The sequence below is a fragment of the Saccopteryx leptura genome, chromosome 9, assembly GCF_036850995.1.
Source record: "Saccopteryx leptura isolate mSacLep1 chromosome 9, mSacLep1_pri_phased_curated, whole genome shotgun sequence".
Classification (NCBI taxonomy): domain Eukaryota; kingdom Metazoa; phylum Chordata; class Mammalia; order Chiroptera; family Emballonuridae; genus Saccopteryx; species Saccopteryx leptura.
This window is the reverse complement of record NC_089511.1, coordinates 18,498,126-18,518,451: the sequence shown is the minus strand read 5'-3', so window position 1 is coordinate 18,518,451 and position 20,326 is coordinate 18,498,126. Positions and strand designations below refer to the sequence as shown.

Below are 20,326 nucleotides of genomic sequence, written 5' to 3'. Positions count from 1 at the left end.
CTTCTTGTGATTGGTGAAATTGGATGTTTTTTCTTAAGATTTTTTATTTATTGATTTTACAGAAAGGAGTGTGGGGGATGAGAAGTAGTTGTTTCACTATAGCTGTTCACTGGTTGTTTGTCATACGTGCCTTGACCGGGCAAGCCCAAGGATTTGAACTGGCAACCTAGCATTCCAGGTCAGCACTCTCTCTATCCACTATATCAACCACAAGTCAGGCAAAGTGGAACTTTTAAGGTTTTTTCTACCTTCTAAAATGCTATCTGTCATTCTTACTGTAAATATCTAAATTATTTCAATGATTCCTCGAAAGTCCTCCGCCTAGCTTTATTAGCTATTATATAGCTCAAAGATAATAATTTTTATTAGTCTGAAACAACTCAACTTCATCAACTCTCAACTAGTTTCTGCACTTGTTCTGCAGATTTAAGCAAACCCCTAAAAAGACTTAAGACAATTTTCAGTAGCAGAGTGATGGGCTCAAAGGTATTTTCAATATTGTAATTTTATATTGTATTTTTCTAAAGATCTAGGTTCATAAATAAACATTCATACCAACAAAAAAGCTTTTTAAAAAAAAGTAAACAGCCCTGGCCGGTTGGCTCAGCGGTAGAGCGTTGGCCTAGCGTGCGGAGGACCCGGGTTCGATTCCCGGCCAGGGCACACAGGAGAAGCGCCCATTTGCTTCTCCACCCCTCCGCCGCGCTTTCCTCTCTGTCTCTCTCTTCCCCTCCCCCAGCCGAGGCTCCATTGGAGCAAAGATGGCCCGGGCGCTGGGAATGGCTCTGTGGCCTCTGCCTCAGGCGCTAGAGTGGCTCTGGTCGCAATATGGCGACGCCCAGGATGGGCAGAGCATCGCCCCCTGGTGGGCAGAGCATCGCCCCTGGTGGGCGTGCCGGGTGGATCCTGGTCGGGCGCGTGCGGGAGTCTGTCTGACTGTCTCTCCCTGTTTCCAGCTTCAGAAAAATGAAAAAAAAAAAAAAAAAAAAAAAGTAAACAGGCCCTGGCCGGTTGGCTCAGTGGTAGAGCGTCGGCCTGGAGTGCAGAAGTCCCAGGTTAGATTCCCGGCCAGGGCACACAGGAGAAGCGCCCATCTGCTTCTCCACCCCTCCTCCTATCCTTCCTCTCTGTCTCTCTCTTCCCCTCCCGCAGCCGAGGCTCCACTGGAGTAAAGATGGCTCTACAGCAACTAAGGTGCCACAACAAAGAATTGATAATACTTCTGATTTCTCTCCCTTCCTGTCTGTCTGTCCCTCTCTCTGTCACAAAAAAAAAAAAAAGGAAACAGTGCCTGGCCTATGGTGGTGCAGTGGATAATGCTAAAATTGTCAGTTCAAAACCCTGGACTTGCCCAGTCAAGGCACATACAACAAGCAACAAGCAAGCAATGAACAACTTAAGCAACTATGAGTTGATTGTTCTCGCTGCCCCCCCCCTATCAAATCAATAAAATCTGTAGAAAAATTTTAAAAAGTAAACAGACCCAACTCTATGTGGTGATTTAATACCTGGTAAAGCTGTCTTTTCTAGTCAATTATATACTAAATTGTTTCTATAAATGGTACTGTAATGACTGATAAGCTATTTGAAAAATAGTCATTATACTATTCTTCAGCCCTTAGCTGGACTCAAGATTATTTATATATGTAATTTATAAATCCAATATATGTAATTTGTTGTTATCTACAAGTCATTATCTGTACACTTTAAAACATAACTTTAGTCTATCTAAAGATAATTTTAAGACTCAAAGGAAAATAAATGCAGATTATAAATTATTTGTCTGGAAGAAACTAAAAGAAAGGAGAAGGAAAAATGGTCAAACCATTCCATATACCATAGATAATGTAGTTTTACATGCCACCAACAACCTATAAGTATCAACGACAGGCAGCCATTTCATCAACTCACCGAAATATAGGGGTGTGGCCAGGCTTGGGTTTGCTCCAAGTAAAGGGTGAAGGAACTGAAAGAAATTGGTCACCAGATGAATCTTTCTTTAAAGGATACTGAGGTCCAAGGCCATCCTCTATTAAAGTCTCCTGGGATGGTGATAAACTTCCTTGGTCATCTGAACAGAGCTCTAATTTTCCTGGTAACACAGTAGCTTGATCTTCAGAAGTCTTCCTTGTTTTTAGAGGGATATCAGTCTCTACATAGTATTGAAATGGTGGAAGAAGCGCAGGACCAAGGCTTGATCCACCCTGGACAGAAGCACTGAGCCACGTATCTTCTGTTACACTTCCCCTGGGGGAGTGACCAGGAGAAGGAACAGGTGAGTGATGGGGTGAAAGAGACCCAGCATAACAAACCTCAGCACTAGAGTGTCGCCTTTTCCCACAGGGGGAAGTAGGCCTTGATGAGGGTCCTGAGGCTGGCCTGGGGCTCAGCCAATTCTCATCAGTGACGCTAGATCTAGGAGAGTGGCAAGGAGATTGCCTAGGTGACAAGGAGTGTCCAAGTCCATACTGTTGGTGCCAGGACTCTTCTCCAGGGCAGCCCCCTGGAGAGCCACCAGGAGACGTCAGAGGGGATCCAAGAGTAAATCGAGCAGCAGCTTCATTCAATTCTGAATCCACATCATCATAAATATGTGAAAGAGACTCACAAGAAGATGCATCTGAGAACCAGCTCCTAGAAGAGATACTGCTGGCAGGACTAGGACTAAGGGAAGACTCCCGGTAAGATGGCTCAAGAGGAAGATAGAGATGATCTCTAGAAGGCCTTTCCAAATATTCCTTCTCTGGGTCATTTATGCGTAGGTCATCTTCATGAGCATCTACTTCTTGATGACAATTAGGAGAGATGGATGTGATTTGAATACTTGGGCACTCAAAGGGTTTGGTAGAACCTAATGGGCTATATTTAGATTCTGGAATCTCACAAGTTCCTTCATAGTTTTTGTGACCTTGGAGCTGAAACGATGGTGACAAAACAGAAGGATGAGACGGTAATCCATGATGTGGTAAGCAAAGTGGTGAGTTTAAAGTAGATGAAGGTGGATCTACATTAAAGATGTAAATGGATGCACAATCATCTGGCTCAAGATCTATGGAGGGGAAGCAAAAAAACAAACAAACAAAAAAAAACAACAAAACAAAAAAATTAGAAAATTTAGATGTATAAATTACTAGATGAGAAAGTAAATAATAATCTTGAGAGAAAAATGTGGGACACAGAAAATACATCATTTGCTCCATTAAAGAGTGGTGTGTGTTTTACCAAATGTATCTGGTTATTTCTGTACATATATGAAATTATTACATATACAATTATGTATATAATTTCTTCTATTTCCACATTTTCTAAAATGAAACCAGAAAATAAATGCTTTCAAAAAAGAAATGATCATATCCGTAATTCTAAAATATATTCACAGCATTATAGAATAATATAATCATACAAATTCAGCATCATCTGGGATCTGTAGGTTAAAAGAGAGTAAAGAATAAAACTGAGTCTTTGAAAGGATTTTAGTTGTAAGAATACATACTAAGTTTATTAATGAAAAAGATTACAGATTCAACAGACCTAGACTCTATTTTACCTGTGCCATTTACTGTGAGCTCCTACTAACATCACTTAATCTCTCCAAGGCCTTAGTTTCTTTGCAGTAACATACAGAACTTTCCTTTTTTTAATGGAAATTTTTATGATTAACAGTAACAGCTTTTTTCTCCACAATCACACCATCAAGAATTCATATCTTTGGGCCCTGGCCGGCTGGCTCAGTGGTAGAGTGTCAGCCTAGGTATGGAAGTCCCGGGTTCAATTCACAGTCAGGGCACAAAGGAGAAGTGCCCATCTGTTTCTCCACCCTTCCCCCTCTCGTTCCTCTCTCTCCTCTCTCTCCTCTCTCTCTCTCTCTCTCTCTCTCTCTCTTCCCCTCCCTCAGCCAAGGCTCCATTGGAGCAAAGTTGGCCTGGGTGCTAAGGATGGCTCCATGGCCTCTGCCTCAGGTGCTAGAACGGCTCCAGTTGCAATGGAGCAACACCCCAGATGGTCAGAGCATCGCCCCCTGGTGGGCATGCCGGGTGGACCCCGGTCAGGCATGTGCGGGATTTTGTCTGACTGCCTCCCCACTTCTCACTTTGGAAAAATACAAAAAAAAAGAAAAAGGAAAAAAAAAATTTGTATCTTTGACCTGGCCGAATAGCTCAGCTGGTTAGAACATCGCCCCGAAGCACAGAGGTTGCTGGTTCAATCCCTGGTCAGGGCACATGCAGGAACACATCAATATTCCTATCTCTCTCTCCCCCACCCCCATTCCCCTCTTGCCACATCAATAAATAAACGTTTAAAAATACATAAATAGACCCTGGCCAGTTGGCTCAGTGGTAGAGCGTCGGCCTGGCGTGCAGGAGTCCCGGGTTCGATTCCCGGCCAGGGCACACAGGAGAAGCGCCCATCTGATTCTCCACCTCTCCCCCTCTCCTCCCTCTCTGTCTCTCTCTTCCCCTCCGGCAGCCGAGGCTGCATTGGAGCAAGGATGGCCCGGGCGCTGGGGATGGCTCCTTGGCCTCTGCCCCAGGCGCTAGAGTGGCTCTGGTCGCAACAGAGCGACGCCCCGGAGGGGCAGAGCATCGCCCCCTGGTGGGCAGAGTGTCGCCCCCTGGTGGGCGTGCCGGGTGGATCCCGGTCGGGCGCATGCGGGAGTCTGTCTGACTGTCTCTCCCCGTTTCCAGCTTCAGAAAAATACAAAAAAAAAAAAGAGTATCACTCAAAACAGAAAGAGAAAAGTGGACATCCAACTGAATGTCACACTTTTAAGGCACAGTGGAATGAATATGGGTTATTTTATATCAAAATAGATGGCAAAGCATTATGTTTATTGTGCAATGACATGACTATTATAAGAATACCTTATATAGCCCTGGCCGGTTGGCTCAGCGGTAGAGCGTCGGCCTTGCGTGCGGAGGACCCGAGTTCGATTCCCGGCCAGGGCACATAGGAGAAGTGCCCATTTGCTTCTCCACCCCTCCGCCGCGCTTTCCTCTCTGTCTCTCTCTTCCCCTCCCGCAGCCAAGGCTCCATTGGAGCAAAGATGGCCCGGGCGCTGGGTATGGCTCTGTGGCCTCTGCCTCAGGCGCTAGAGTGGCTCTGGTCGCAATATGGCGACGCCCAGGATGGGCAGAGCATCGCCCCCTGGGGGGCAGAGCACCACCCCTGGTGGGCGTGCCGGGTGGATCCCGGTCGGGCGCATGCGGGAGTCTGTCTGACTGTCTCTCCCTGTTTCCAGCTTCAGAAAAATGGAAAAAAAAAAAAAAAAAAAAAAAAGAATACCTTATATATAATCATTACTCAGTAAGCATTCACAATACTCTCACCTCAAAGAAAAAAATCAGAATAAGCAGAATACTTCATCACAATAGGATTTTTTCACAAAAATAAAAACAAGGCTGTAACCACAGTAGGTTTCTTTTTTTTTTTTTTAATTTTATTTATTCATTTTAGAGAGGAGAGAGAAAGGGAGAGAAAGAGACAGAGAGGGAGAGAGAGAAGAGATAGAGACAGAGAGAGAAGGTGGGGAGGAGCTGGAAGCATCAACTCCCATATGTGCCTTGACTAGGCAAGCCCAGGGTTTCGAACCCACGACCTCAGCATTTCCAGGTTGACTCTTTATCCACTGCGCCACCACAGGTCAGGCCTCAGTAGGTTTCTGAATGGCTCATTTCTTAGTCAAAGAAAGCCATTTACTAATGATGATTTATTTAAATTGTGTTTGACTGCAGCAACTGAATAAAGAAAGTTGTTCAGAGAAATTAAACTTGAGTAAGACTTAACCTTTCAGCAAGAACGAATGGTTGAAAAATTGAGGACACCAATAGCAATATTAAAAGGCAATTACAAGACAAATGGTTTCAAGTGGTTTTTCTTGGCTCCATGTCAGGAGCCAAGAAATATCTGAACAGAATCAGATATTAATGATCCTGTTCAATTATTATTTATTTGAGGAGCCAATGTAAAGTTTAAAGTGATTAAAGAATTAGCCTCTGCCCTGGCCAGGTAGCTCAGCTGCCAGGTAGAACATTGTCCCTATACGCCAAGGTTTTGGGTGTGATTACTGGTCAGAGCATATACAAGAATCAACCAATGAATGCATAAATAAGTGGAACAACAAATTGATCTCTCTCCCAAATCAATAAATTAAAAATTTAAAAAAATAATTAGCCTCCCCTGGCCGTTTGGCTCAGTGGTAGAGCGTCAGCCTGGCGTGCAGGAGTCCCGGGTTCGATTCCCGGCCAGGTCACACAAGAGAAGCGCCCATCTGCTTCTCCACTTCTCCCCCTCTCCTTCCTCTCTGTGTCTCTCTTCCCCTCCTGCAGCCAAGGCTCCACTGGAGCAAAGTTGGCCCGGGCACTGAGGATGGCTCCATGGCCTCTGCCTCAGGTGCTAGAATGGCTCTGGTTGCAGCAGAGCAATGCCCCAGATGGGCAGAGCATCGCCCCCTGGTGGGCATGCCAGATGGATCCCGGTCGGGCACATGCAGGAGTCTGTCTGACTGCCTCCCTGTTTCCAGCTTCAGAAAAATACAAAAAAAAAAAAAATTAGCCTCTATGAAGAGTCTACACAAACTAAGGGCAAGAAAAATTTCAAAATGAGAAAACAATAGTTAAACACTAGCCAAGTGGACTCTTATGACTTATTAACTGGTATCGGTAAAAATATGAGAGGCTGATCAGTGGTGGCACAGTAGATAAGAGTATCGACCAGGATGCTGAGGTCCCAGGTTCAAAACCCCAAGGTCACTGGCTAAAGCACAGGCTCATTGGCTTGAGCATGAGGTCCCTGTCTTGGCTGAAGCCCCCCAGTATAAGCAGCAATCAATGAACAACTAAAGTGAAACAACTACGAGTTGATGCTTCTCTTCTCTCTCTCCCTGACTGTCTCTCTGTCTCTTTCTCATCAAAAAAAAAAAAAAAAATAGGCAGAGACATTCAGAGCAGCTGAGACCCCCACTTCTGCTTTACGCCAAGTATATTCTTCTAATAAATTACTTGCTTTACTTGAACACTGAAAAAATAAATAAATTAAAAATGGGCAAAAAACTTTAGAAAACATTTCTCTAAAGATATAAATTGCCGACAAGTACATAAAGTGATGTTAATAAACATCACTGGTTGGTTATTAAGGAAATGCAAATCAAAACCACAAAAGATACCATTTTATATCCACTAGAATGGCTTTAATTTAAACACAAACACAAAGACACACATAGGAAAATAATAAGAATTGGTGAGGATGTAGAAAAATAAACACTCTCATACATTAGTGGTGGCAAAGTAAAATGGTGCAGTCACAGTGGAAAATAGTTTGACAGAGCCTCAAAAAGTTAAACATATAGCCTGACAAGTGGTGGCGCAGTAGATAGAGCACTGACCCAGAATGCTGAGGTTGCTGGCTCAAAACCCGAGGTTGATGTCTTAAGCACTGAGTTGCTGCTAGAGCACAGGGTCACTGATACGACCCTGAGGTCGCTGGCTCGACCCTGAAGTCATTGGCTCAGTTTGAGCCCAAAGTCACCAATCTCTCTGGTCAAGGCAAACATAGGAGAAGCAACCAATGCACAACTAAGAGGAGCAATGATTTGATGCTTCTCTCTGTCTCCCCCTCCCTTTCTGTCAAAAAGAAGTTAAACAGGGCCCTGGATGGTTGGCTCAGTGGTAGAGCATGGACCCGGTGTGTGGAAGTCCCGGGTTCAATTCCCAGCCAGGGCACACAGGAGAGGCGCCCATCTGCTTCTCCACCCCTTCCTCTCTCCTTTCTCTCTGTCTCTCTCTTCCCTTCCTGCAGCCAAGGCTCCAATTGAGCAAGGATGGCCCAGATGCTGTGGATGGCTCCATGGCCTTTGCCTCAGGTACTAGAATGGCTCCAGTTGCAATGGAGCAACGCCCCAGATGGGCAGAGCATCGTCCCCTGGTGGACATGCCAGGTGGATCCCAGTCAGGCACATGGAGGGGAGTCTGTTTCTCTGCCTCCTCGCTTCTCACTTCAGAAAAAATTAAAGTAAAGTAAAGTAAAGGTAAAGTAAAAGTAAAGCGGAAGGAAGGGAGGGAGGGAGGGAGGGAGGGAGGGAGGAAGGAAGGAAGGAAAAAATGGACAGATGCTGCAAACTGGATGAACCTGTAAAACACTAAGGGAAAGAAGCCAAACAAACAAGGTCACATATTGGATGATGCCTTTTATATAATACAGGTATTGATCGACTTACAACCTATGCAACTTACAACCATAATCATTAGCCACAACTGCTCCGCGCGTCTGGCAGCGCAAGTGTTGCCCAGCTGGGCGTACGACAGTGCGGACCAGCCTCCGGCAGCACTACCATCTCCGCGTGCACCATTTCAACTGTTATCCCAGACTCGGTACTGCAATTTGTGTTTTGTGTCTTGGATATTTTTCATCAAACCCCTTCCAAGATGTCTACCAAGAGGAAATTGTCTTTGTCTTTGACTTAAAGATTTTTATAACATCAGCCTGACCAGGTGGTGTTGCAGTGAATAGAGCATTGGATTGGGATGCAGAGGACCCAGGTTCGAGACTCCGAGGTCGCCAGTTTGAGCTCATCTGGTTTGAGCAAGGCTCACCAGCTTGAGCCCAACATTGCTGGCTCCAGCAAGGGGTTACTCTGCTGAAAGCCCACGGTCAAAGCACATATGAGAAAGCAATCAATGAACAACTAAGGTGTCGCAACAAAAAACTGATAATTGATGCTTCTCATCTCTCTCTGTTCCTGTCTGTCTGTCCCTATCTATCCCTCTCTCTGACTCTCTCTCTGTCTCTGTAAAACAAAACAAAACAAAAAAAAAACCTTAAAAAAAGATTTTTTTTTTTTTATATTTTTCTGAAGCTGGAAACAGGGAGGCAGTCAGACAGACTCTCGCATGTGCCCGACCGGGATCCACTCGGCATGCCCACCAGGGGGCGATGCTCTGCCCATTCGGGGCATCACTTCTGTTGCGACCAGAGCCACTCTAGTGCCTGAGGCAGAGGCCATGGAGCCATCCACAGCGCCCGTGCCATCCTTGCTCCAATGGAACCTTGGCTACGGGAGGGGAAGAGAGAGACAGAGAGGAAGGAGAGGGGGAGGGGTGGAGAAACAGATGGGCGCTTCTCCTGTGTGCCCTGTCCGGGAATCGAACCCGGGACTTCTGCACGCTAGGCCAACGCTCTACCACTGAGCCATCTGGCCAAGGCCTAAAAAAAAGATTTTTATAACATCATTTCACAATACTGTACATATAGCCTACTCAACTTATGACCAAATTGTGTTATGACCGGTCTGTAGGAACCAGTTGTAGTCATAAGTCGAGCACTAGCTGTATAGCTGAACACTCAAAATCATAGAGACAGAAAGCAGATTACAAGTCACCAGAGGACAGGGAGGAAGAAATTAGGAGTGATTACTTATGATTTTATGAGGTGATGAAAAAATTTTTACTCTATAGTGAGTTGGTGGTTAAATAACATTGTAAATCTACTATATACCACTTAACCGTATACTTATTTTTTGTCTTTTTCCAAAGTGAGAAGAGGGTGATGGGAGGCAGACAGACAGACTTCTGCATGTGGCTGACCTGGATCCACCCAGCAAGCCCATGGGGGGGGGGGGGCGTTGCTCGGCCCCTCTGGGTCATTGCTCCACTGCAATCAGAGCCATTGTAGAGCCTGAGGTGGAGGCCATGGAGCCATCCTCAGCATCCAGGCCAACTTTGCTCCAATGGAGCATTGGCTGCAGGAGGGGAAGAGAGAGACAGAGAGAAAGGAGAGGGGCAAGGGTGGAAAAGCAGATGGGCATTCCTCCTGTGTGCCCTGGCCGGGAATCGAACCCAGGACTTTCACACGCTGGGCCAATGCTCTAACGCTGAGCCAACCAGCCAGGGCTTAACTGTATACTTTTTTTTTTTTTTTTACAGGGACAGAGAGAGAGTCAGAGAGAGGGAGAGATAGGGACAGACAGACAGGAATGAAGAGAGATGAGAAGCATCAATCATCAGTTTTTCGTTGCGACACCTTAGTTGTTCATTGATTGCTTTCTCATATGTGCCTTGACCGCGGGCCTTCAGCAGACCGAGTAACCCCTTGCTCAAGCCAGCGACCTTGGGTCCAAGCTGGTGAGCTTTTTCTTTTTTTTTGCTCAAGCCAGATGAGTCTGCGCTCAAGCTGGCGACCTCGGGGTCTCGAATCTGGGTCCTCTGTAACCCAGTCCGACGCTCTATCTACTGCGCCACCACCTGGTTAGGCTTAACTGTGTACTTTTTAAGTGTTTAACTTATAGGTCACTTTCACCTCAATAAAAAACAAATTCAGGCCTGACCTGTGTGGCGCAGTGGATAAAGCGACAACCTGGAAATGCTGAGGTCACCGGTTCGAAACCCTGGGCTTGCCTGGTCAAGGCACATATGGGAGTTGATGCTTCCAGCTCCTCCCCCCTTCTCTCTCTCTGTCTCTCTCTCCTTTTTCTCCCTCTCTCTCTCTCCTCTCTAAAAATGAATAAATAAAAAATAAACATTTAAAAAAAATTCAGGACATGTTGTCTTTTAATATATGTATCCTGATTTATTGATGTCACCCCATTAAAAAAATAAAATTATAAAATTATAAAAAAAAAAATCAAAGAACTTTTTTTTTTTTTTCAAAGAACTTTTGACAACAGTGGACTGGAAACACATATTTGCCAACTGAAACTCCACACTCCACTAAATGATAGTAAAAGGATTTTTTAAGGGCATAAACTCACAAAAACAAAAATAGACAGGAGGTGAGACCATGGCAACAACACTTTTAAAAGCTGGAATGCAGTAATCATGGTAACTGATTTAGCACCTGAAAAAACTAAAATTTAAGCCAGCAGTGAAAAGAAAACTGATTTCCAACAAAAAAGTCCAAACACTCAGGAAATGCACTACCAGGTACCTTTGGAAGTAGAAGTGAAGCTAAAAGTGAAAACACAAGGGACACAGCTTGTTTACATGAGTTACTCATCTCCTCCCCAATGTCCCATGCATCTTCACTTTGTAGTACTGCATGTTTGTTCCTCTAAGAACAAGATTGAAGATTTTTTGAAGAGGTAAAACAGAAGGGCAACTAAGAGCCAGAATAACCACACTGAAAACAAAGCGATGAAATAAAAATCTCTCTAAAACTTGTATATTGAAACCTCTAGTGCTTTTCCCTCCATTGGCTTACAGTGTAAGAGGCTTATACTCGCAGGCAATAGACTGGAAGATTCTTCTCCTAGGAATGTGACTAGCCTAAGAGAAAAGACATAATTACATGTATTGGCATCACAGGCTATGGTAACCTAGTAAAACTATAGTGAGGGCTACAGTTAGTAAGTGCAACTTATAGTCACAAAACTGCCATTAAGATTTTGGTGTCCCATTAAAAAAAATAAGCAAATAGCCTGACCAGGCGGTGGCGCAGTGGATAGAGCGTCAGACTGGGATGCGGAGGATCCAGGTTCGAGACTCCGAGGTCGCCAGCTTGAGCGAGGGCTCACCTGGTTTGAGCAAAAAGCTCACCAGCTTGGACTCAAGGTCGCTGGCTCGAGCAAGGGGTTACTCGGTCTGCTGAAGGCCCGCAGTCAAGGCACATATGAGAAAGCAATCAATGAACAACTAAAGTGTTGCAACGCGCAATGAAAAACTAATGATTGATGCTTCTCATCTCTCTTCGTTACTGTCTTCTGTCCCTGCCTATACTCTCTCTGACTCACTCTCTGTCTCTGTAAAAAATAAATAAATAAAAATTAAAAAAAAAAAAAGCAAATAAGCCTAACCAGTGGTGGCGCAGTGGATCAAGTGTTGGCCCAGGACACTAAGGACCCAGGTTCAAAACCCCAAGATTGGCCTGACCTGTGGTGGCACAGTGGATAAAGCGTCGACCTGGAAATGCTGAGGTCACCGGTTCAAAAGCCTGGGCTTGCCTGGTCAAGGCACATATGGGAGTTGATGCTTCGCTCCTCCCCCCCTTCTCTCTCTCTGTCTCTCCTCTCTCTCTGTCTCTCCCTCTCCTCTCTAAAATGAATAAATTAAAAATTAAAAAAAACAAAAAAAAAAAACCCAAGATCACCAGCTTGAGTGCAGGGTCACCAGGTTGAGCATGGGATTATGAATATGGCTCCATGTCATTGGCTTGAGCTCAAAATTTGCTGGCTTGAGCAAGGAGTCACTGGCTCAGAGGGAGCCCTCTCGTCCAGGTACATATGGGAACCAATCAATGAACAACTAAAAAGTGTCACAACTATGAGCTGATGCTTCTCATCTTTCTCCCTTCCTGTCTGTCCCTCTCTCTGACTCTCTCTCAAAAATAAAACCTATCTTCAATAACTTGAGAAATATAGATGCTGTAACCTTTAAACAAGAACATGTGCTTATTAAAAAGGTAAAATACTGAAACTTCAAGTTCCAAAAGAAAAAAGAAAAAGAAAAAGAAAAAAAGGATCACTGAGAGGCCAGTACAATGGATGAAAACAGACCCCATACTAACACATCATCATGAAATTTCAGAACAGAAAGGACAAAGAAAATAACCTAAAAGGTTACACATGAAGAACAGAATTAGAACGTTATCAGACTTCTCAAGAGCAAAACTGGAAGCTAAAAGAAAATGGAGAGTAACACCTTAAAAAATTTGAGAAAATTTTATATCTAATTTAGAATTCTATACCAGCAATAATTAAGTGTGAGGGGAAAACAAAGGCATTTTTAAATATGTAAAGTCTTAGCCTGACCTGTGCTGGCGCAGCAGATAAAGAGTCAACCTGGAACGTTGAGGTCGCTGGTTTAAAACCCTCCACTTGTCTGGTCAAGGCACATATGGCAGTTGATGCTTCCTGCTCCTCCCCCCTTTCTCTCTCTCTCTCTCTCTCCCTCTCCCCCCCTAAAATGAATAAATAAATAAATAAATGTAAGGTCTCAAAAATTTACATGCCATTGGCTTCAGTTACTCCACCAAAATGAGTATAATCAAGCAAAAGGAAAACATGTATCTAAGAAACAGATAATCCAACCCACCAGAAGGCAAAGGGAGTCCTCAAAATGATAGAAAGGGGAGATCCAGAATGGCAGGAATACAACAGCCTAGTCCAGATTACAGACGTTTAGAAGGCTCCAAGAGAGAAGTCTCTAAGAAAATAAACTTGAAAAAAAAAATAATAACAATCATTAACTATAGAAACAAACTGTACAAGGATAGAAAAATAATATTATGACTTAGCTATAAATAGCAGTATAGTCAAAATAATATAAACAATATTAATCTAATCACAATTATGATATTTTCATATTGGGAAATGAGAAATGTGCCTATGTGTAATTGAGAGTGACAATGTGTAGAAACTTCACTTTCTACAAATGGGAAGTCAACAGAAAATGGCTAAAACTAAAAAATCAAGAAATAGCAGTATGAGCATTTTATCTAGAAATCTAAAGGCAAAATACCCAAAGAAACTACTGAAAGAAATGAAAGCAAATGCCACGAGGCTGAGAAAACAGGAAAGTGAGGTAGAGGCAGAGTCATGGCACTTTTTTTCAAAATAAGCTTTATTAAACAATGTGACTCTTTAAACAAAGAAAGGCATGTATAACTTCAATAATACTTGTAATAATAATAAAAAATAGACCTTTGCAAGAAATCTGAGAGTTAACAAGCTATCAACTGGCTAAATTCAAAACAATTTAGAAACTAGGAAAGGAAAATGAGCACATTAGAAAAGAAATTATAACAAAAATGAGTAATTTTAAAAAGGAAAATTAGCCTGACCTGTGGTGGTACAGTGGATGAGGCATTGACCTGGAGAAGGCAGAGGTCACCAGTTCAAACCCATGAGCTTGCCTGGTCAAGGCACATGCAAGAAGCAACTAGTATGAGTTGATACTTCCTGATCTTTCCCCCATTTTTTATCTCTAAAATCAATCAATAAAATCTTAAAAAGAAAGAATATATGAAGTCCTGGCTGGGTAGCTCAGTTGGTTAGAGTATCATCCCAATATGCCAAAGTTTTGGGTTGGATCCCCCTGTCAGGGCCCATAGAAAATCAACCAATAAATGCATAGGTAAGTAGAATAACAAGCAAACCAATGTTTCTCTCTCTCCCCTCTTCTCTAAAATCAATAAAAAACAAACAAACAAAAAAAAAAAACCATGCCTGAACAGTGGTGGCACAGTGTACAGAGTGTTGACTTGGGACAATGAGGTACCATGCTCTAAACCCCAAGGTCACACTGGCTTGAGTGCAGGCTTGCCAGCTTGAGTGAGGGGTTGTCGGCTTGAATGTGGGATCATTGACATGATCCCAAGGTTGCTGGCGTGAGCCCAAAGGTCTCTGGTTTGAAGACCAAGGTCACTGGGTTGAGCCCAAGGTTGCTGGATTGAGCAAGGAGCCACTGGCTCAGCTGAAGTTCCACCGTCAATGCACGTATGAGAGGCAATCAATGAACAACTAAATGCCACAACTATGAGTTGATGCTTCTCATTTCTCCCTTCCTGTCTCTCTCTCTGAAAAAAATAAAATAAAATAAAATATTAACAAGTACAGTGTGCTAGAATGAATGTGGAATTTCACCCAGGTACTCAGTAAGTATAAAGGCAATACTTCCTGAGAAGAGTTTTAAAAGGCAAAGGATTCCACTATCTTCAATTTTTATCATTGCTGAAAAAAAAAAAAATGAACAGCTGATCAAAGGAATTCTCACAACAAAAAGAAAAATTAGGAGAATCATTTGGCAACCATTTATAGTACTTAGCACTACGATGACTGATTGTAGGGACAAAGTCAATAGCACAAAAATAGGCTGCAATCACAGCTTAACACCCACACATAGGAAAAAGAAATGCAGTCAATTTATAACCAACAGAACACAGAATGTATACTAGAATACGTCTGTAAAAAAATAATATATACACATAATATGCCAGACATATAACATTATTTATATATATAAATATATATTTATTTCTATATATATATGCCAGACAATGCAATTTCTCCTAAAATAGACATTATAGTGGCTTACAAGGAGAAAGCAATTCGGAGAATATTCAAGTCTATCTAGATTACAATAAGCCTTTGAGTTTATCCCATGTGACATTCTTATCAACAGGCAAGAAACTGTAATAGCAATTAGGAAGGTAAATAGTTGCTTTGAAAATAGTCAACCACAGATATCAGCATGCAGAACCTGTGCTTATCAAGTTACTTATGAATAAACAATATAAAGATATCAAATATATATTTATGTTTCCAAATATTATATATTATTTTTATTAATTACATACAATGGAAGCTACTATACAAGACAAAATTCAGAATAACTATGAGAAGCAGGGGGGAAATCCCTTAAAACAGAAAACAATAGGCCTTGGCTGGTTGGCTCAGTGGTAGAGCATCAGCCTGGCGTGCAGGAGTCCCGGGTTCGATTCCCGGCCAGGGCACATAGGAGAAGCGCCCATCTGCTTCTCCACACCCCCCCTTTCCTTCCTCTTTGTCTCTCTCTTCCCCTCCCAAGGCTCCATTGGAGCAAAGTCAGCTGGGGTGCTGAGGATGGCTCTGTGGCCTCTGCCTCAGGGCGCTAGAATGGCTCTGGTTGTAACAGAGCAACGCCCTAGATGGGCGGAGCATCGCCCCCTGGTGGGCGTGCCAGGTGGATCCTGGTCGGGCGCATGTGGGAGTCTGTCTGACTGCCTCCCTGTTTCCAACTTCAGAAAAATACAAAAAAAAAACACAACAGAAAACAATAAAGTAGCTTAATTATGATTCCAACACAACACAGAATAAGACCACACTAGACAAAAATTAGATTATGTATTATACAGGGTGGGGCAAAGTTAAGTTTACAATTGTCAGTACAAGAAACAGAGTTTAAACCAAAAAGCCCTTCAATAGAAGACTGGATAAAGAAGATGTGGCACATATACACTATGGAATACTACTCAGCCATAAGAAATGATGACATCAGATCATTTACAGCAAAATGGTGGGATCTTGATAACATTATAAGGAGTGAAATAAGTAAATCAGAAAAAAACAAGAACTACATGGTTCCATACATTGGTGGAACATAAAAATGAGACTAAGAGACATGGACAAGAGTGTGGTGGTTACCAAGGGTGGGGGGAGGGAGGATATGGAAGGGAGGGAGGGAGAGAGTTAGGGGGAGGGGGAGGGGCACAGAGAACTAGATAGAGGGTGGCGGAGGACAGTCTGACTTTGGGCGAGGGGTTTGCAACATAATTTAATGACAAAATAACCTAGACATGTTTTCTTTGAATATATGTACCCTGATTTATTAATGTCATCCCATTACCATTAATAAAAATTTATTATAAAAAAAAAAAAAAAAAGAAACAGTTTATTCTTGTATCATTATTTATTAATTATTGTATTCGTTTTCACACAAATAACTGTAAACTTACTCTTGCCCTATCCTGTATTTAGTAGGTAATATGGAATAACACAACAAGAGGGCAGGAAATCAAAAGAGAAAAGTAGAATGGAGAACACTGACTTGGGAGTCAAATATACCATTTAGGTTCATCAAGTTAATCTGAGTTTCAATTACCTTATCTGTAAATTGAGGATAATATCTACACTGAACTGTTGTTGGGAGGATTCTAAACAATCTGTATCAACACCTAGCATTGGCCTGACCAGGCGGTGGCGCAGTGGATACAGCGTTGGCCTGAAACGCTGAGGACGCATGTTTGAAGCTTCGAGGTCACCAGCTTGAGCCCAGGGTCACCAACTGAGCGTGGGATCATAGACATGACCCCATGGTCACTGCTGGCTTGAAGCCCAAGTTTGCAGGCTTGAGCCAGGGGTCACTGGCTTGGCTGGAGTAACCCCCCCCCCAAACATGTTTGACAAAGCAATCAATGAACAACTAAAGTGCCACAACTACAAGTTGAGGCTTCTCATCTCTCTCCCTTCCTGTTTATGTCAGTCTGTCTCTCTCTCTCTCTCTCTCTTGCTAAAAAAATTAAAATAAAAAAATTAAAACTATGGCCTGACCTGTGGTAGTGCAGTGGATAAAGCATTGACCTGGAAGAGAGGTCACCAGTTCAAAAGCCTGGGCTTGCCTGGTCAAGGCACCTGCGTTGAGGCTTCCTGCTCCCCTCTTCTCTCTCTGTCTCTCTCTCCCCTCTCTCTTTAACATGAGTAAAAAAAATTTTTAAAAAGAATTAAAACTATGGCCCTCGCCTATCTGCTCAGTAGATAGAGCACTGGCCTGGTATGTGAATGTCCAGGTTCAATACCCAGTTAGGGCACACTTGAGAAGTGACCATCTGCTTCTCTCCCTCTGCCCCTTCTCTCTCTCTTCTCCTCTCGTACCCAGTGCCTTGATTGGTTCAAGCATCAGCCCTGGGCACTGAGGATAGCTCAGTCGGTCTGAGCATTGGCCCCAGACGGGGATTGCTGGGTAGATCCCAGTTGGAGCGCATGCGGGAGTCTATCTCAATTCCTGTCACTTAAAATAAATAAATAAATAAATCATTTTAAAAGAGAGAAAGGGTACTATACTGTCACTGTCTCCACTTTCTTACGGTTTTTTTTTTCTTCTTACTTTCAAAGTTATCTGGCTTCAGGTCTCATCCATCCACTAAAATAGCCCTTAATACAGTCTATACACCTGTATCAATCTCCCTGAAGAAGTAGACATTAACCATTACTTAAACTACTCAACCTGAAAGGCAATAATAAAGATGAAAGTAGAAAATAAATGAAACAGAAAACAATAGAGTAAAAGCAATGAAACCAAAACATGACTCTTTGAGATCGGTGAACTGAAAACTTAATGCTCACACAAAAAGTTGTGACTTTTATTTTTTTAAGCAAGACAGATAGACAGAGAGAGGGACAGACAGACAAGAAGGGAGAAAGATGAGAAGCATCAATTCTTCATTGCGGAACCTTAGTTGTTCACTGATTGCTTTCTCATATGTGCCTTGATGGGGGGTAGGGGGGCTCCAGCAGAGCAAGTGACCCCTTGCTCAAGCCAGCAACCTTGGACTCAAGCCAGCGACCATGGGGTCATGTCTATGATCCTACACTCAAGCCAGTGACCCCGTTGCGCTCAAGCTGATGAGCCCACGATCAAGTCAGTGACCTCAAGATTTCGAACCTGGGTCCTCTGCATCCCAGGCCAATGCTCTATCCACTTCACCACCACCTGGTCAAGCTGTGTGTGACTTTTTAAATTTTTTAAAAATTTATTAATTTTCAGAAAGAGAGAAAGGAAGGGGAAAAAGAGAAACATTGATTTGTTATTCCACTTATTTATACATTCATTGGTTGATTCCCATATGTGCCTTGAATAGGGATAGAACCCACAACCTTAGCATATCAGGGCAACATTCTAACCAACTGAGCTACCTGGCCAGGGCCTATATGTGACTCTTTAAAGCAGATTTATTAATAATCACCAACTAGGCCCTGGCCCACTGGTTCTGTGGTACAGTATTAGCCTGGAGTGTGGATGTCCCAAGTTCAATTCCCAGTCAGGGCAAACGAGGGGTGACCATCTGCTTCTCCACCTTCCCCCTCTCCCTTCTCTCACTCTATTTCTCTCTTCTCTTCCCACAGCCATGACTTGATTGGAGCAAGGTGGCCCCCAGCGCTGAGGATGGCTGTATGGACTCATCACAGGCGTTAAAAATAGCTCAGTTGCCGTGCAATGGAGCAGTGACACCAGATGGGCAGAGCATCACCTGGAAGTGGACTTGCTGGATGGATTCCAGCTGGGATGCATGCAGTAGTCTGTCTCTTTGCCTCCCCACTTCTCTCTTAAGAAAAAAAAAAAAGTTGTCAGATATCAGGAACCAAGATATCTTTCAACAGGTGAATAAACTAACTTCAGTACAACCATACAGTGGAAAACTTAGAATGATATAAAGAAACTAGTTAGTGACTGCCTGACCGATGGTGTAGTGGATAAAGCATCGACCTGGAACACTGAGAGGTTACTGGTTAAAAGCCCTGAGGTTGCTAGCTCCAAGTGTTGGCTGGTCAGCACAAGGTTGGTAGCTTGAGTAGATAATTGTCCACATGATTCCAAAGCTCGCCAGCTTGAGCCCAAAGGTTGCTGGCATGAAAATCCAACCATCACTAGTTTGACCAAGAAGACACTGGCTCAGTCCTAGTAAAGGCACATATAAGAAGCAATTGCTGCACAACTAAAGTGAAAGCAACTACGAGTTGATGCTTTTCACCCTATCCCTTCTTGTCTCTCTCTCTCTCTCTCTCAAAATAAATTAATAAATAAATAAAAAAGAAACTAGCTAGTGATACATACAATGGCATGGATGAATGTCATCTTAAATGCATTTTGCAAATTGAAAGAAACTAGACACAAGGAAAGAGAGAGTGGGTAACTACAAAGGGGGTCCATGGGAGATATTTAAGATAATGGAACTCTATGTATTTATCAAAACCCACATAACTGTTCATCACAAAGAATGAAGTGAAGTTTAACATATGCAAATTTTTAAAAAACTCAACCAGAAGTTTGTGGGATTCTAAGATGGAATAAATACAATATGAAAAGAACGTACTAGAGTGTCGGCCTAGCGTGTGGAAGACCCGGGTTCGATTCCCGGCCAGGGCACACAGGAGAAGCGCCCATTTGCTTCTCCACCCCTCCCCCGCGCCTTCCTCTCTGTCTCTCTCTTCCCCTCCCGCAGCCAAGGCTCCATTGGAGCAAAGATGGCCCGGGCGCTGGGGATGGCTCTGTGACCTCTGCCTCAGGCGCTAGAGTGGCTCTGGTCGCAACATGGCGACGTCCAGGATGGGCAGAGCATCGCCCCTGGTGGGCGTGCCAGGTGGATCCTGGTCGGGCGCATGCGGGAGTCTGTCTGTCTCTCCCTGTTTCCAGCTTTAGAAAAATGCAAAAAAAAAAAAAAAAAAAAAAAAGAACGTACTACATTACAAGCATATAATACAACCTCAAAAAAGTATTCAAAATATAATTTTTAAAAAAGCTCTTACAACTCAACAACAACAAAAAAACAAACAACCCAATTTTAAACTGGAACTATTTTTACTTTTTTTTTTTTTTTCATTTTTTCCAAAGCTGAAAATGGGGAGGCAGTCAGACAGACTCCCGCATGCGCCCGACTGGCATCCACCCGGCATGCCCACCAGGGAGCGATGCTCTGCCCCTCTGGGGCGTCGCTCTGTTGCATCCAGAGCCATCCTAGCACCTGAGGCAGAGGCCACAGAGCCATCCTCAGCGCCCAGGCCATCTTTGCTCCAATGGAGCCTCAGCTGCAGGAGGGGAAGAGAGAGACAGAGAGGAAGGAGAGGGGGAGGGGTGGAGAAGCAGAT

At 43.4% G+C, this 20,326-nt stretch overlaps 1 protein-coding gene and 1 non-coding gene across 5 annotated transcripts in view; one reads left to right on the top strand and one right to left on the bottom strand.

The window, feature by feature from the left end:
• Nucleotides 1-20,326, bottom strand: part of NFATC3 (nuclear factor of activated T cells 3) — a 123,984-nt gene that overhangs the window by 73,741 nt on the left and 29,917 nt on the right. For all 4 annotated transcript variants that reach the window (XM_066350108.1, XM_066350109.1, XM_066350110.1 and 1 more), the window contains exon 2: nucleotides 1,912-3,049. In XM_066350108.1, the coding sequence (XP_066206205.1) occupies nucleotides 1,912-3,049 (1,138 nt within the window). The remainder of the gene's footprint in view (nucleotides 1-1,911; nucleotides 3,050-20,326) is intronic.
• TRNAA-UGC (transfer RNA alanine (anticodon UGC)) lies at nucleotides 4,871-4,946 on the top strand. Its single transcript has one exon. It is a non-coding gene; the product is annotated as a tRNA-Ala (tRNA).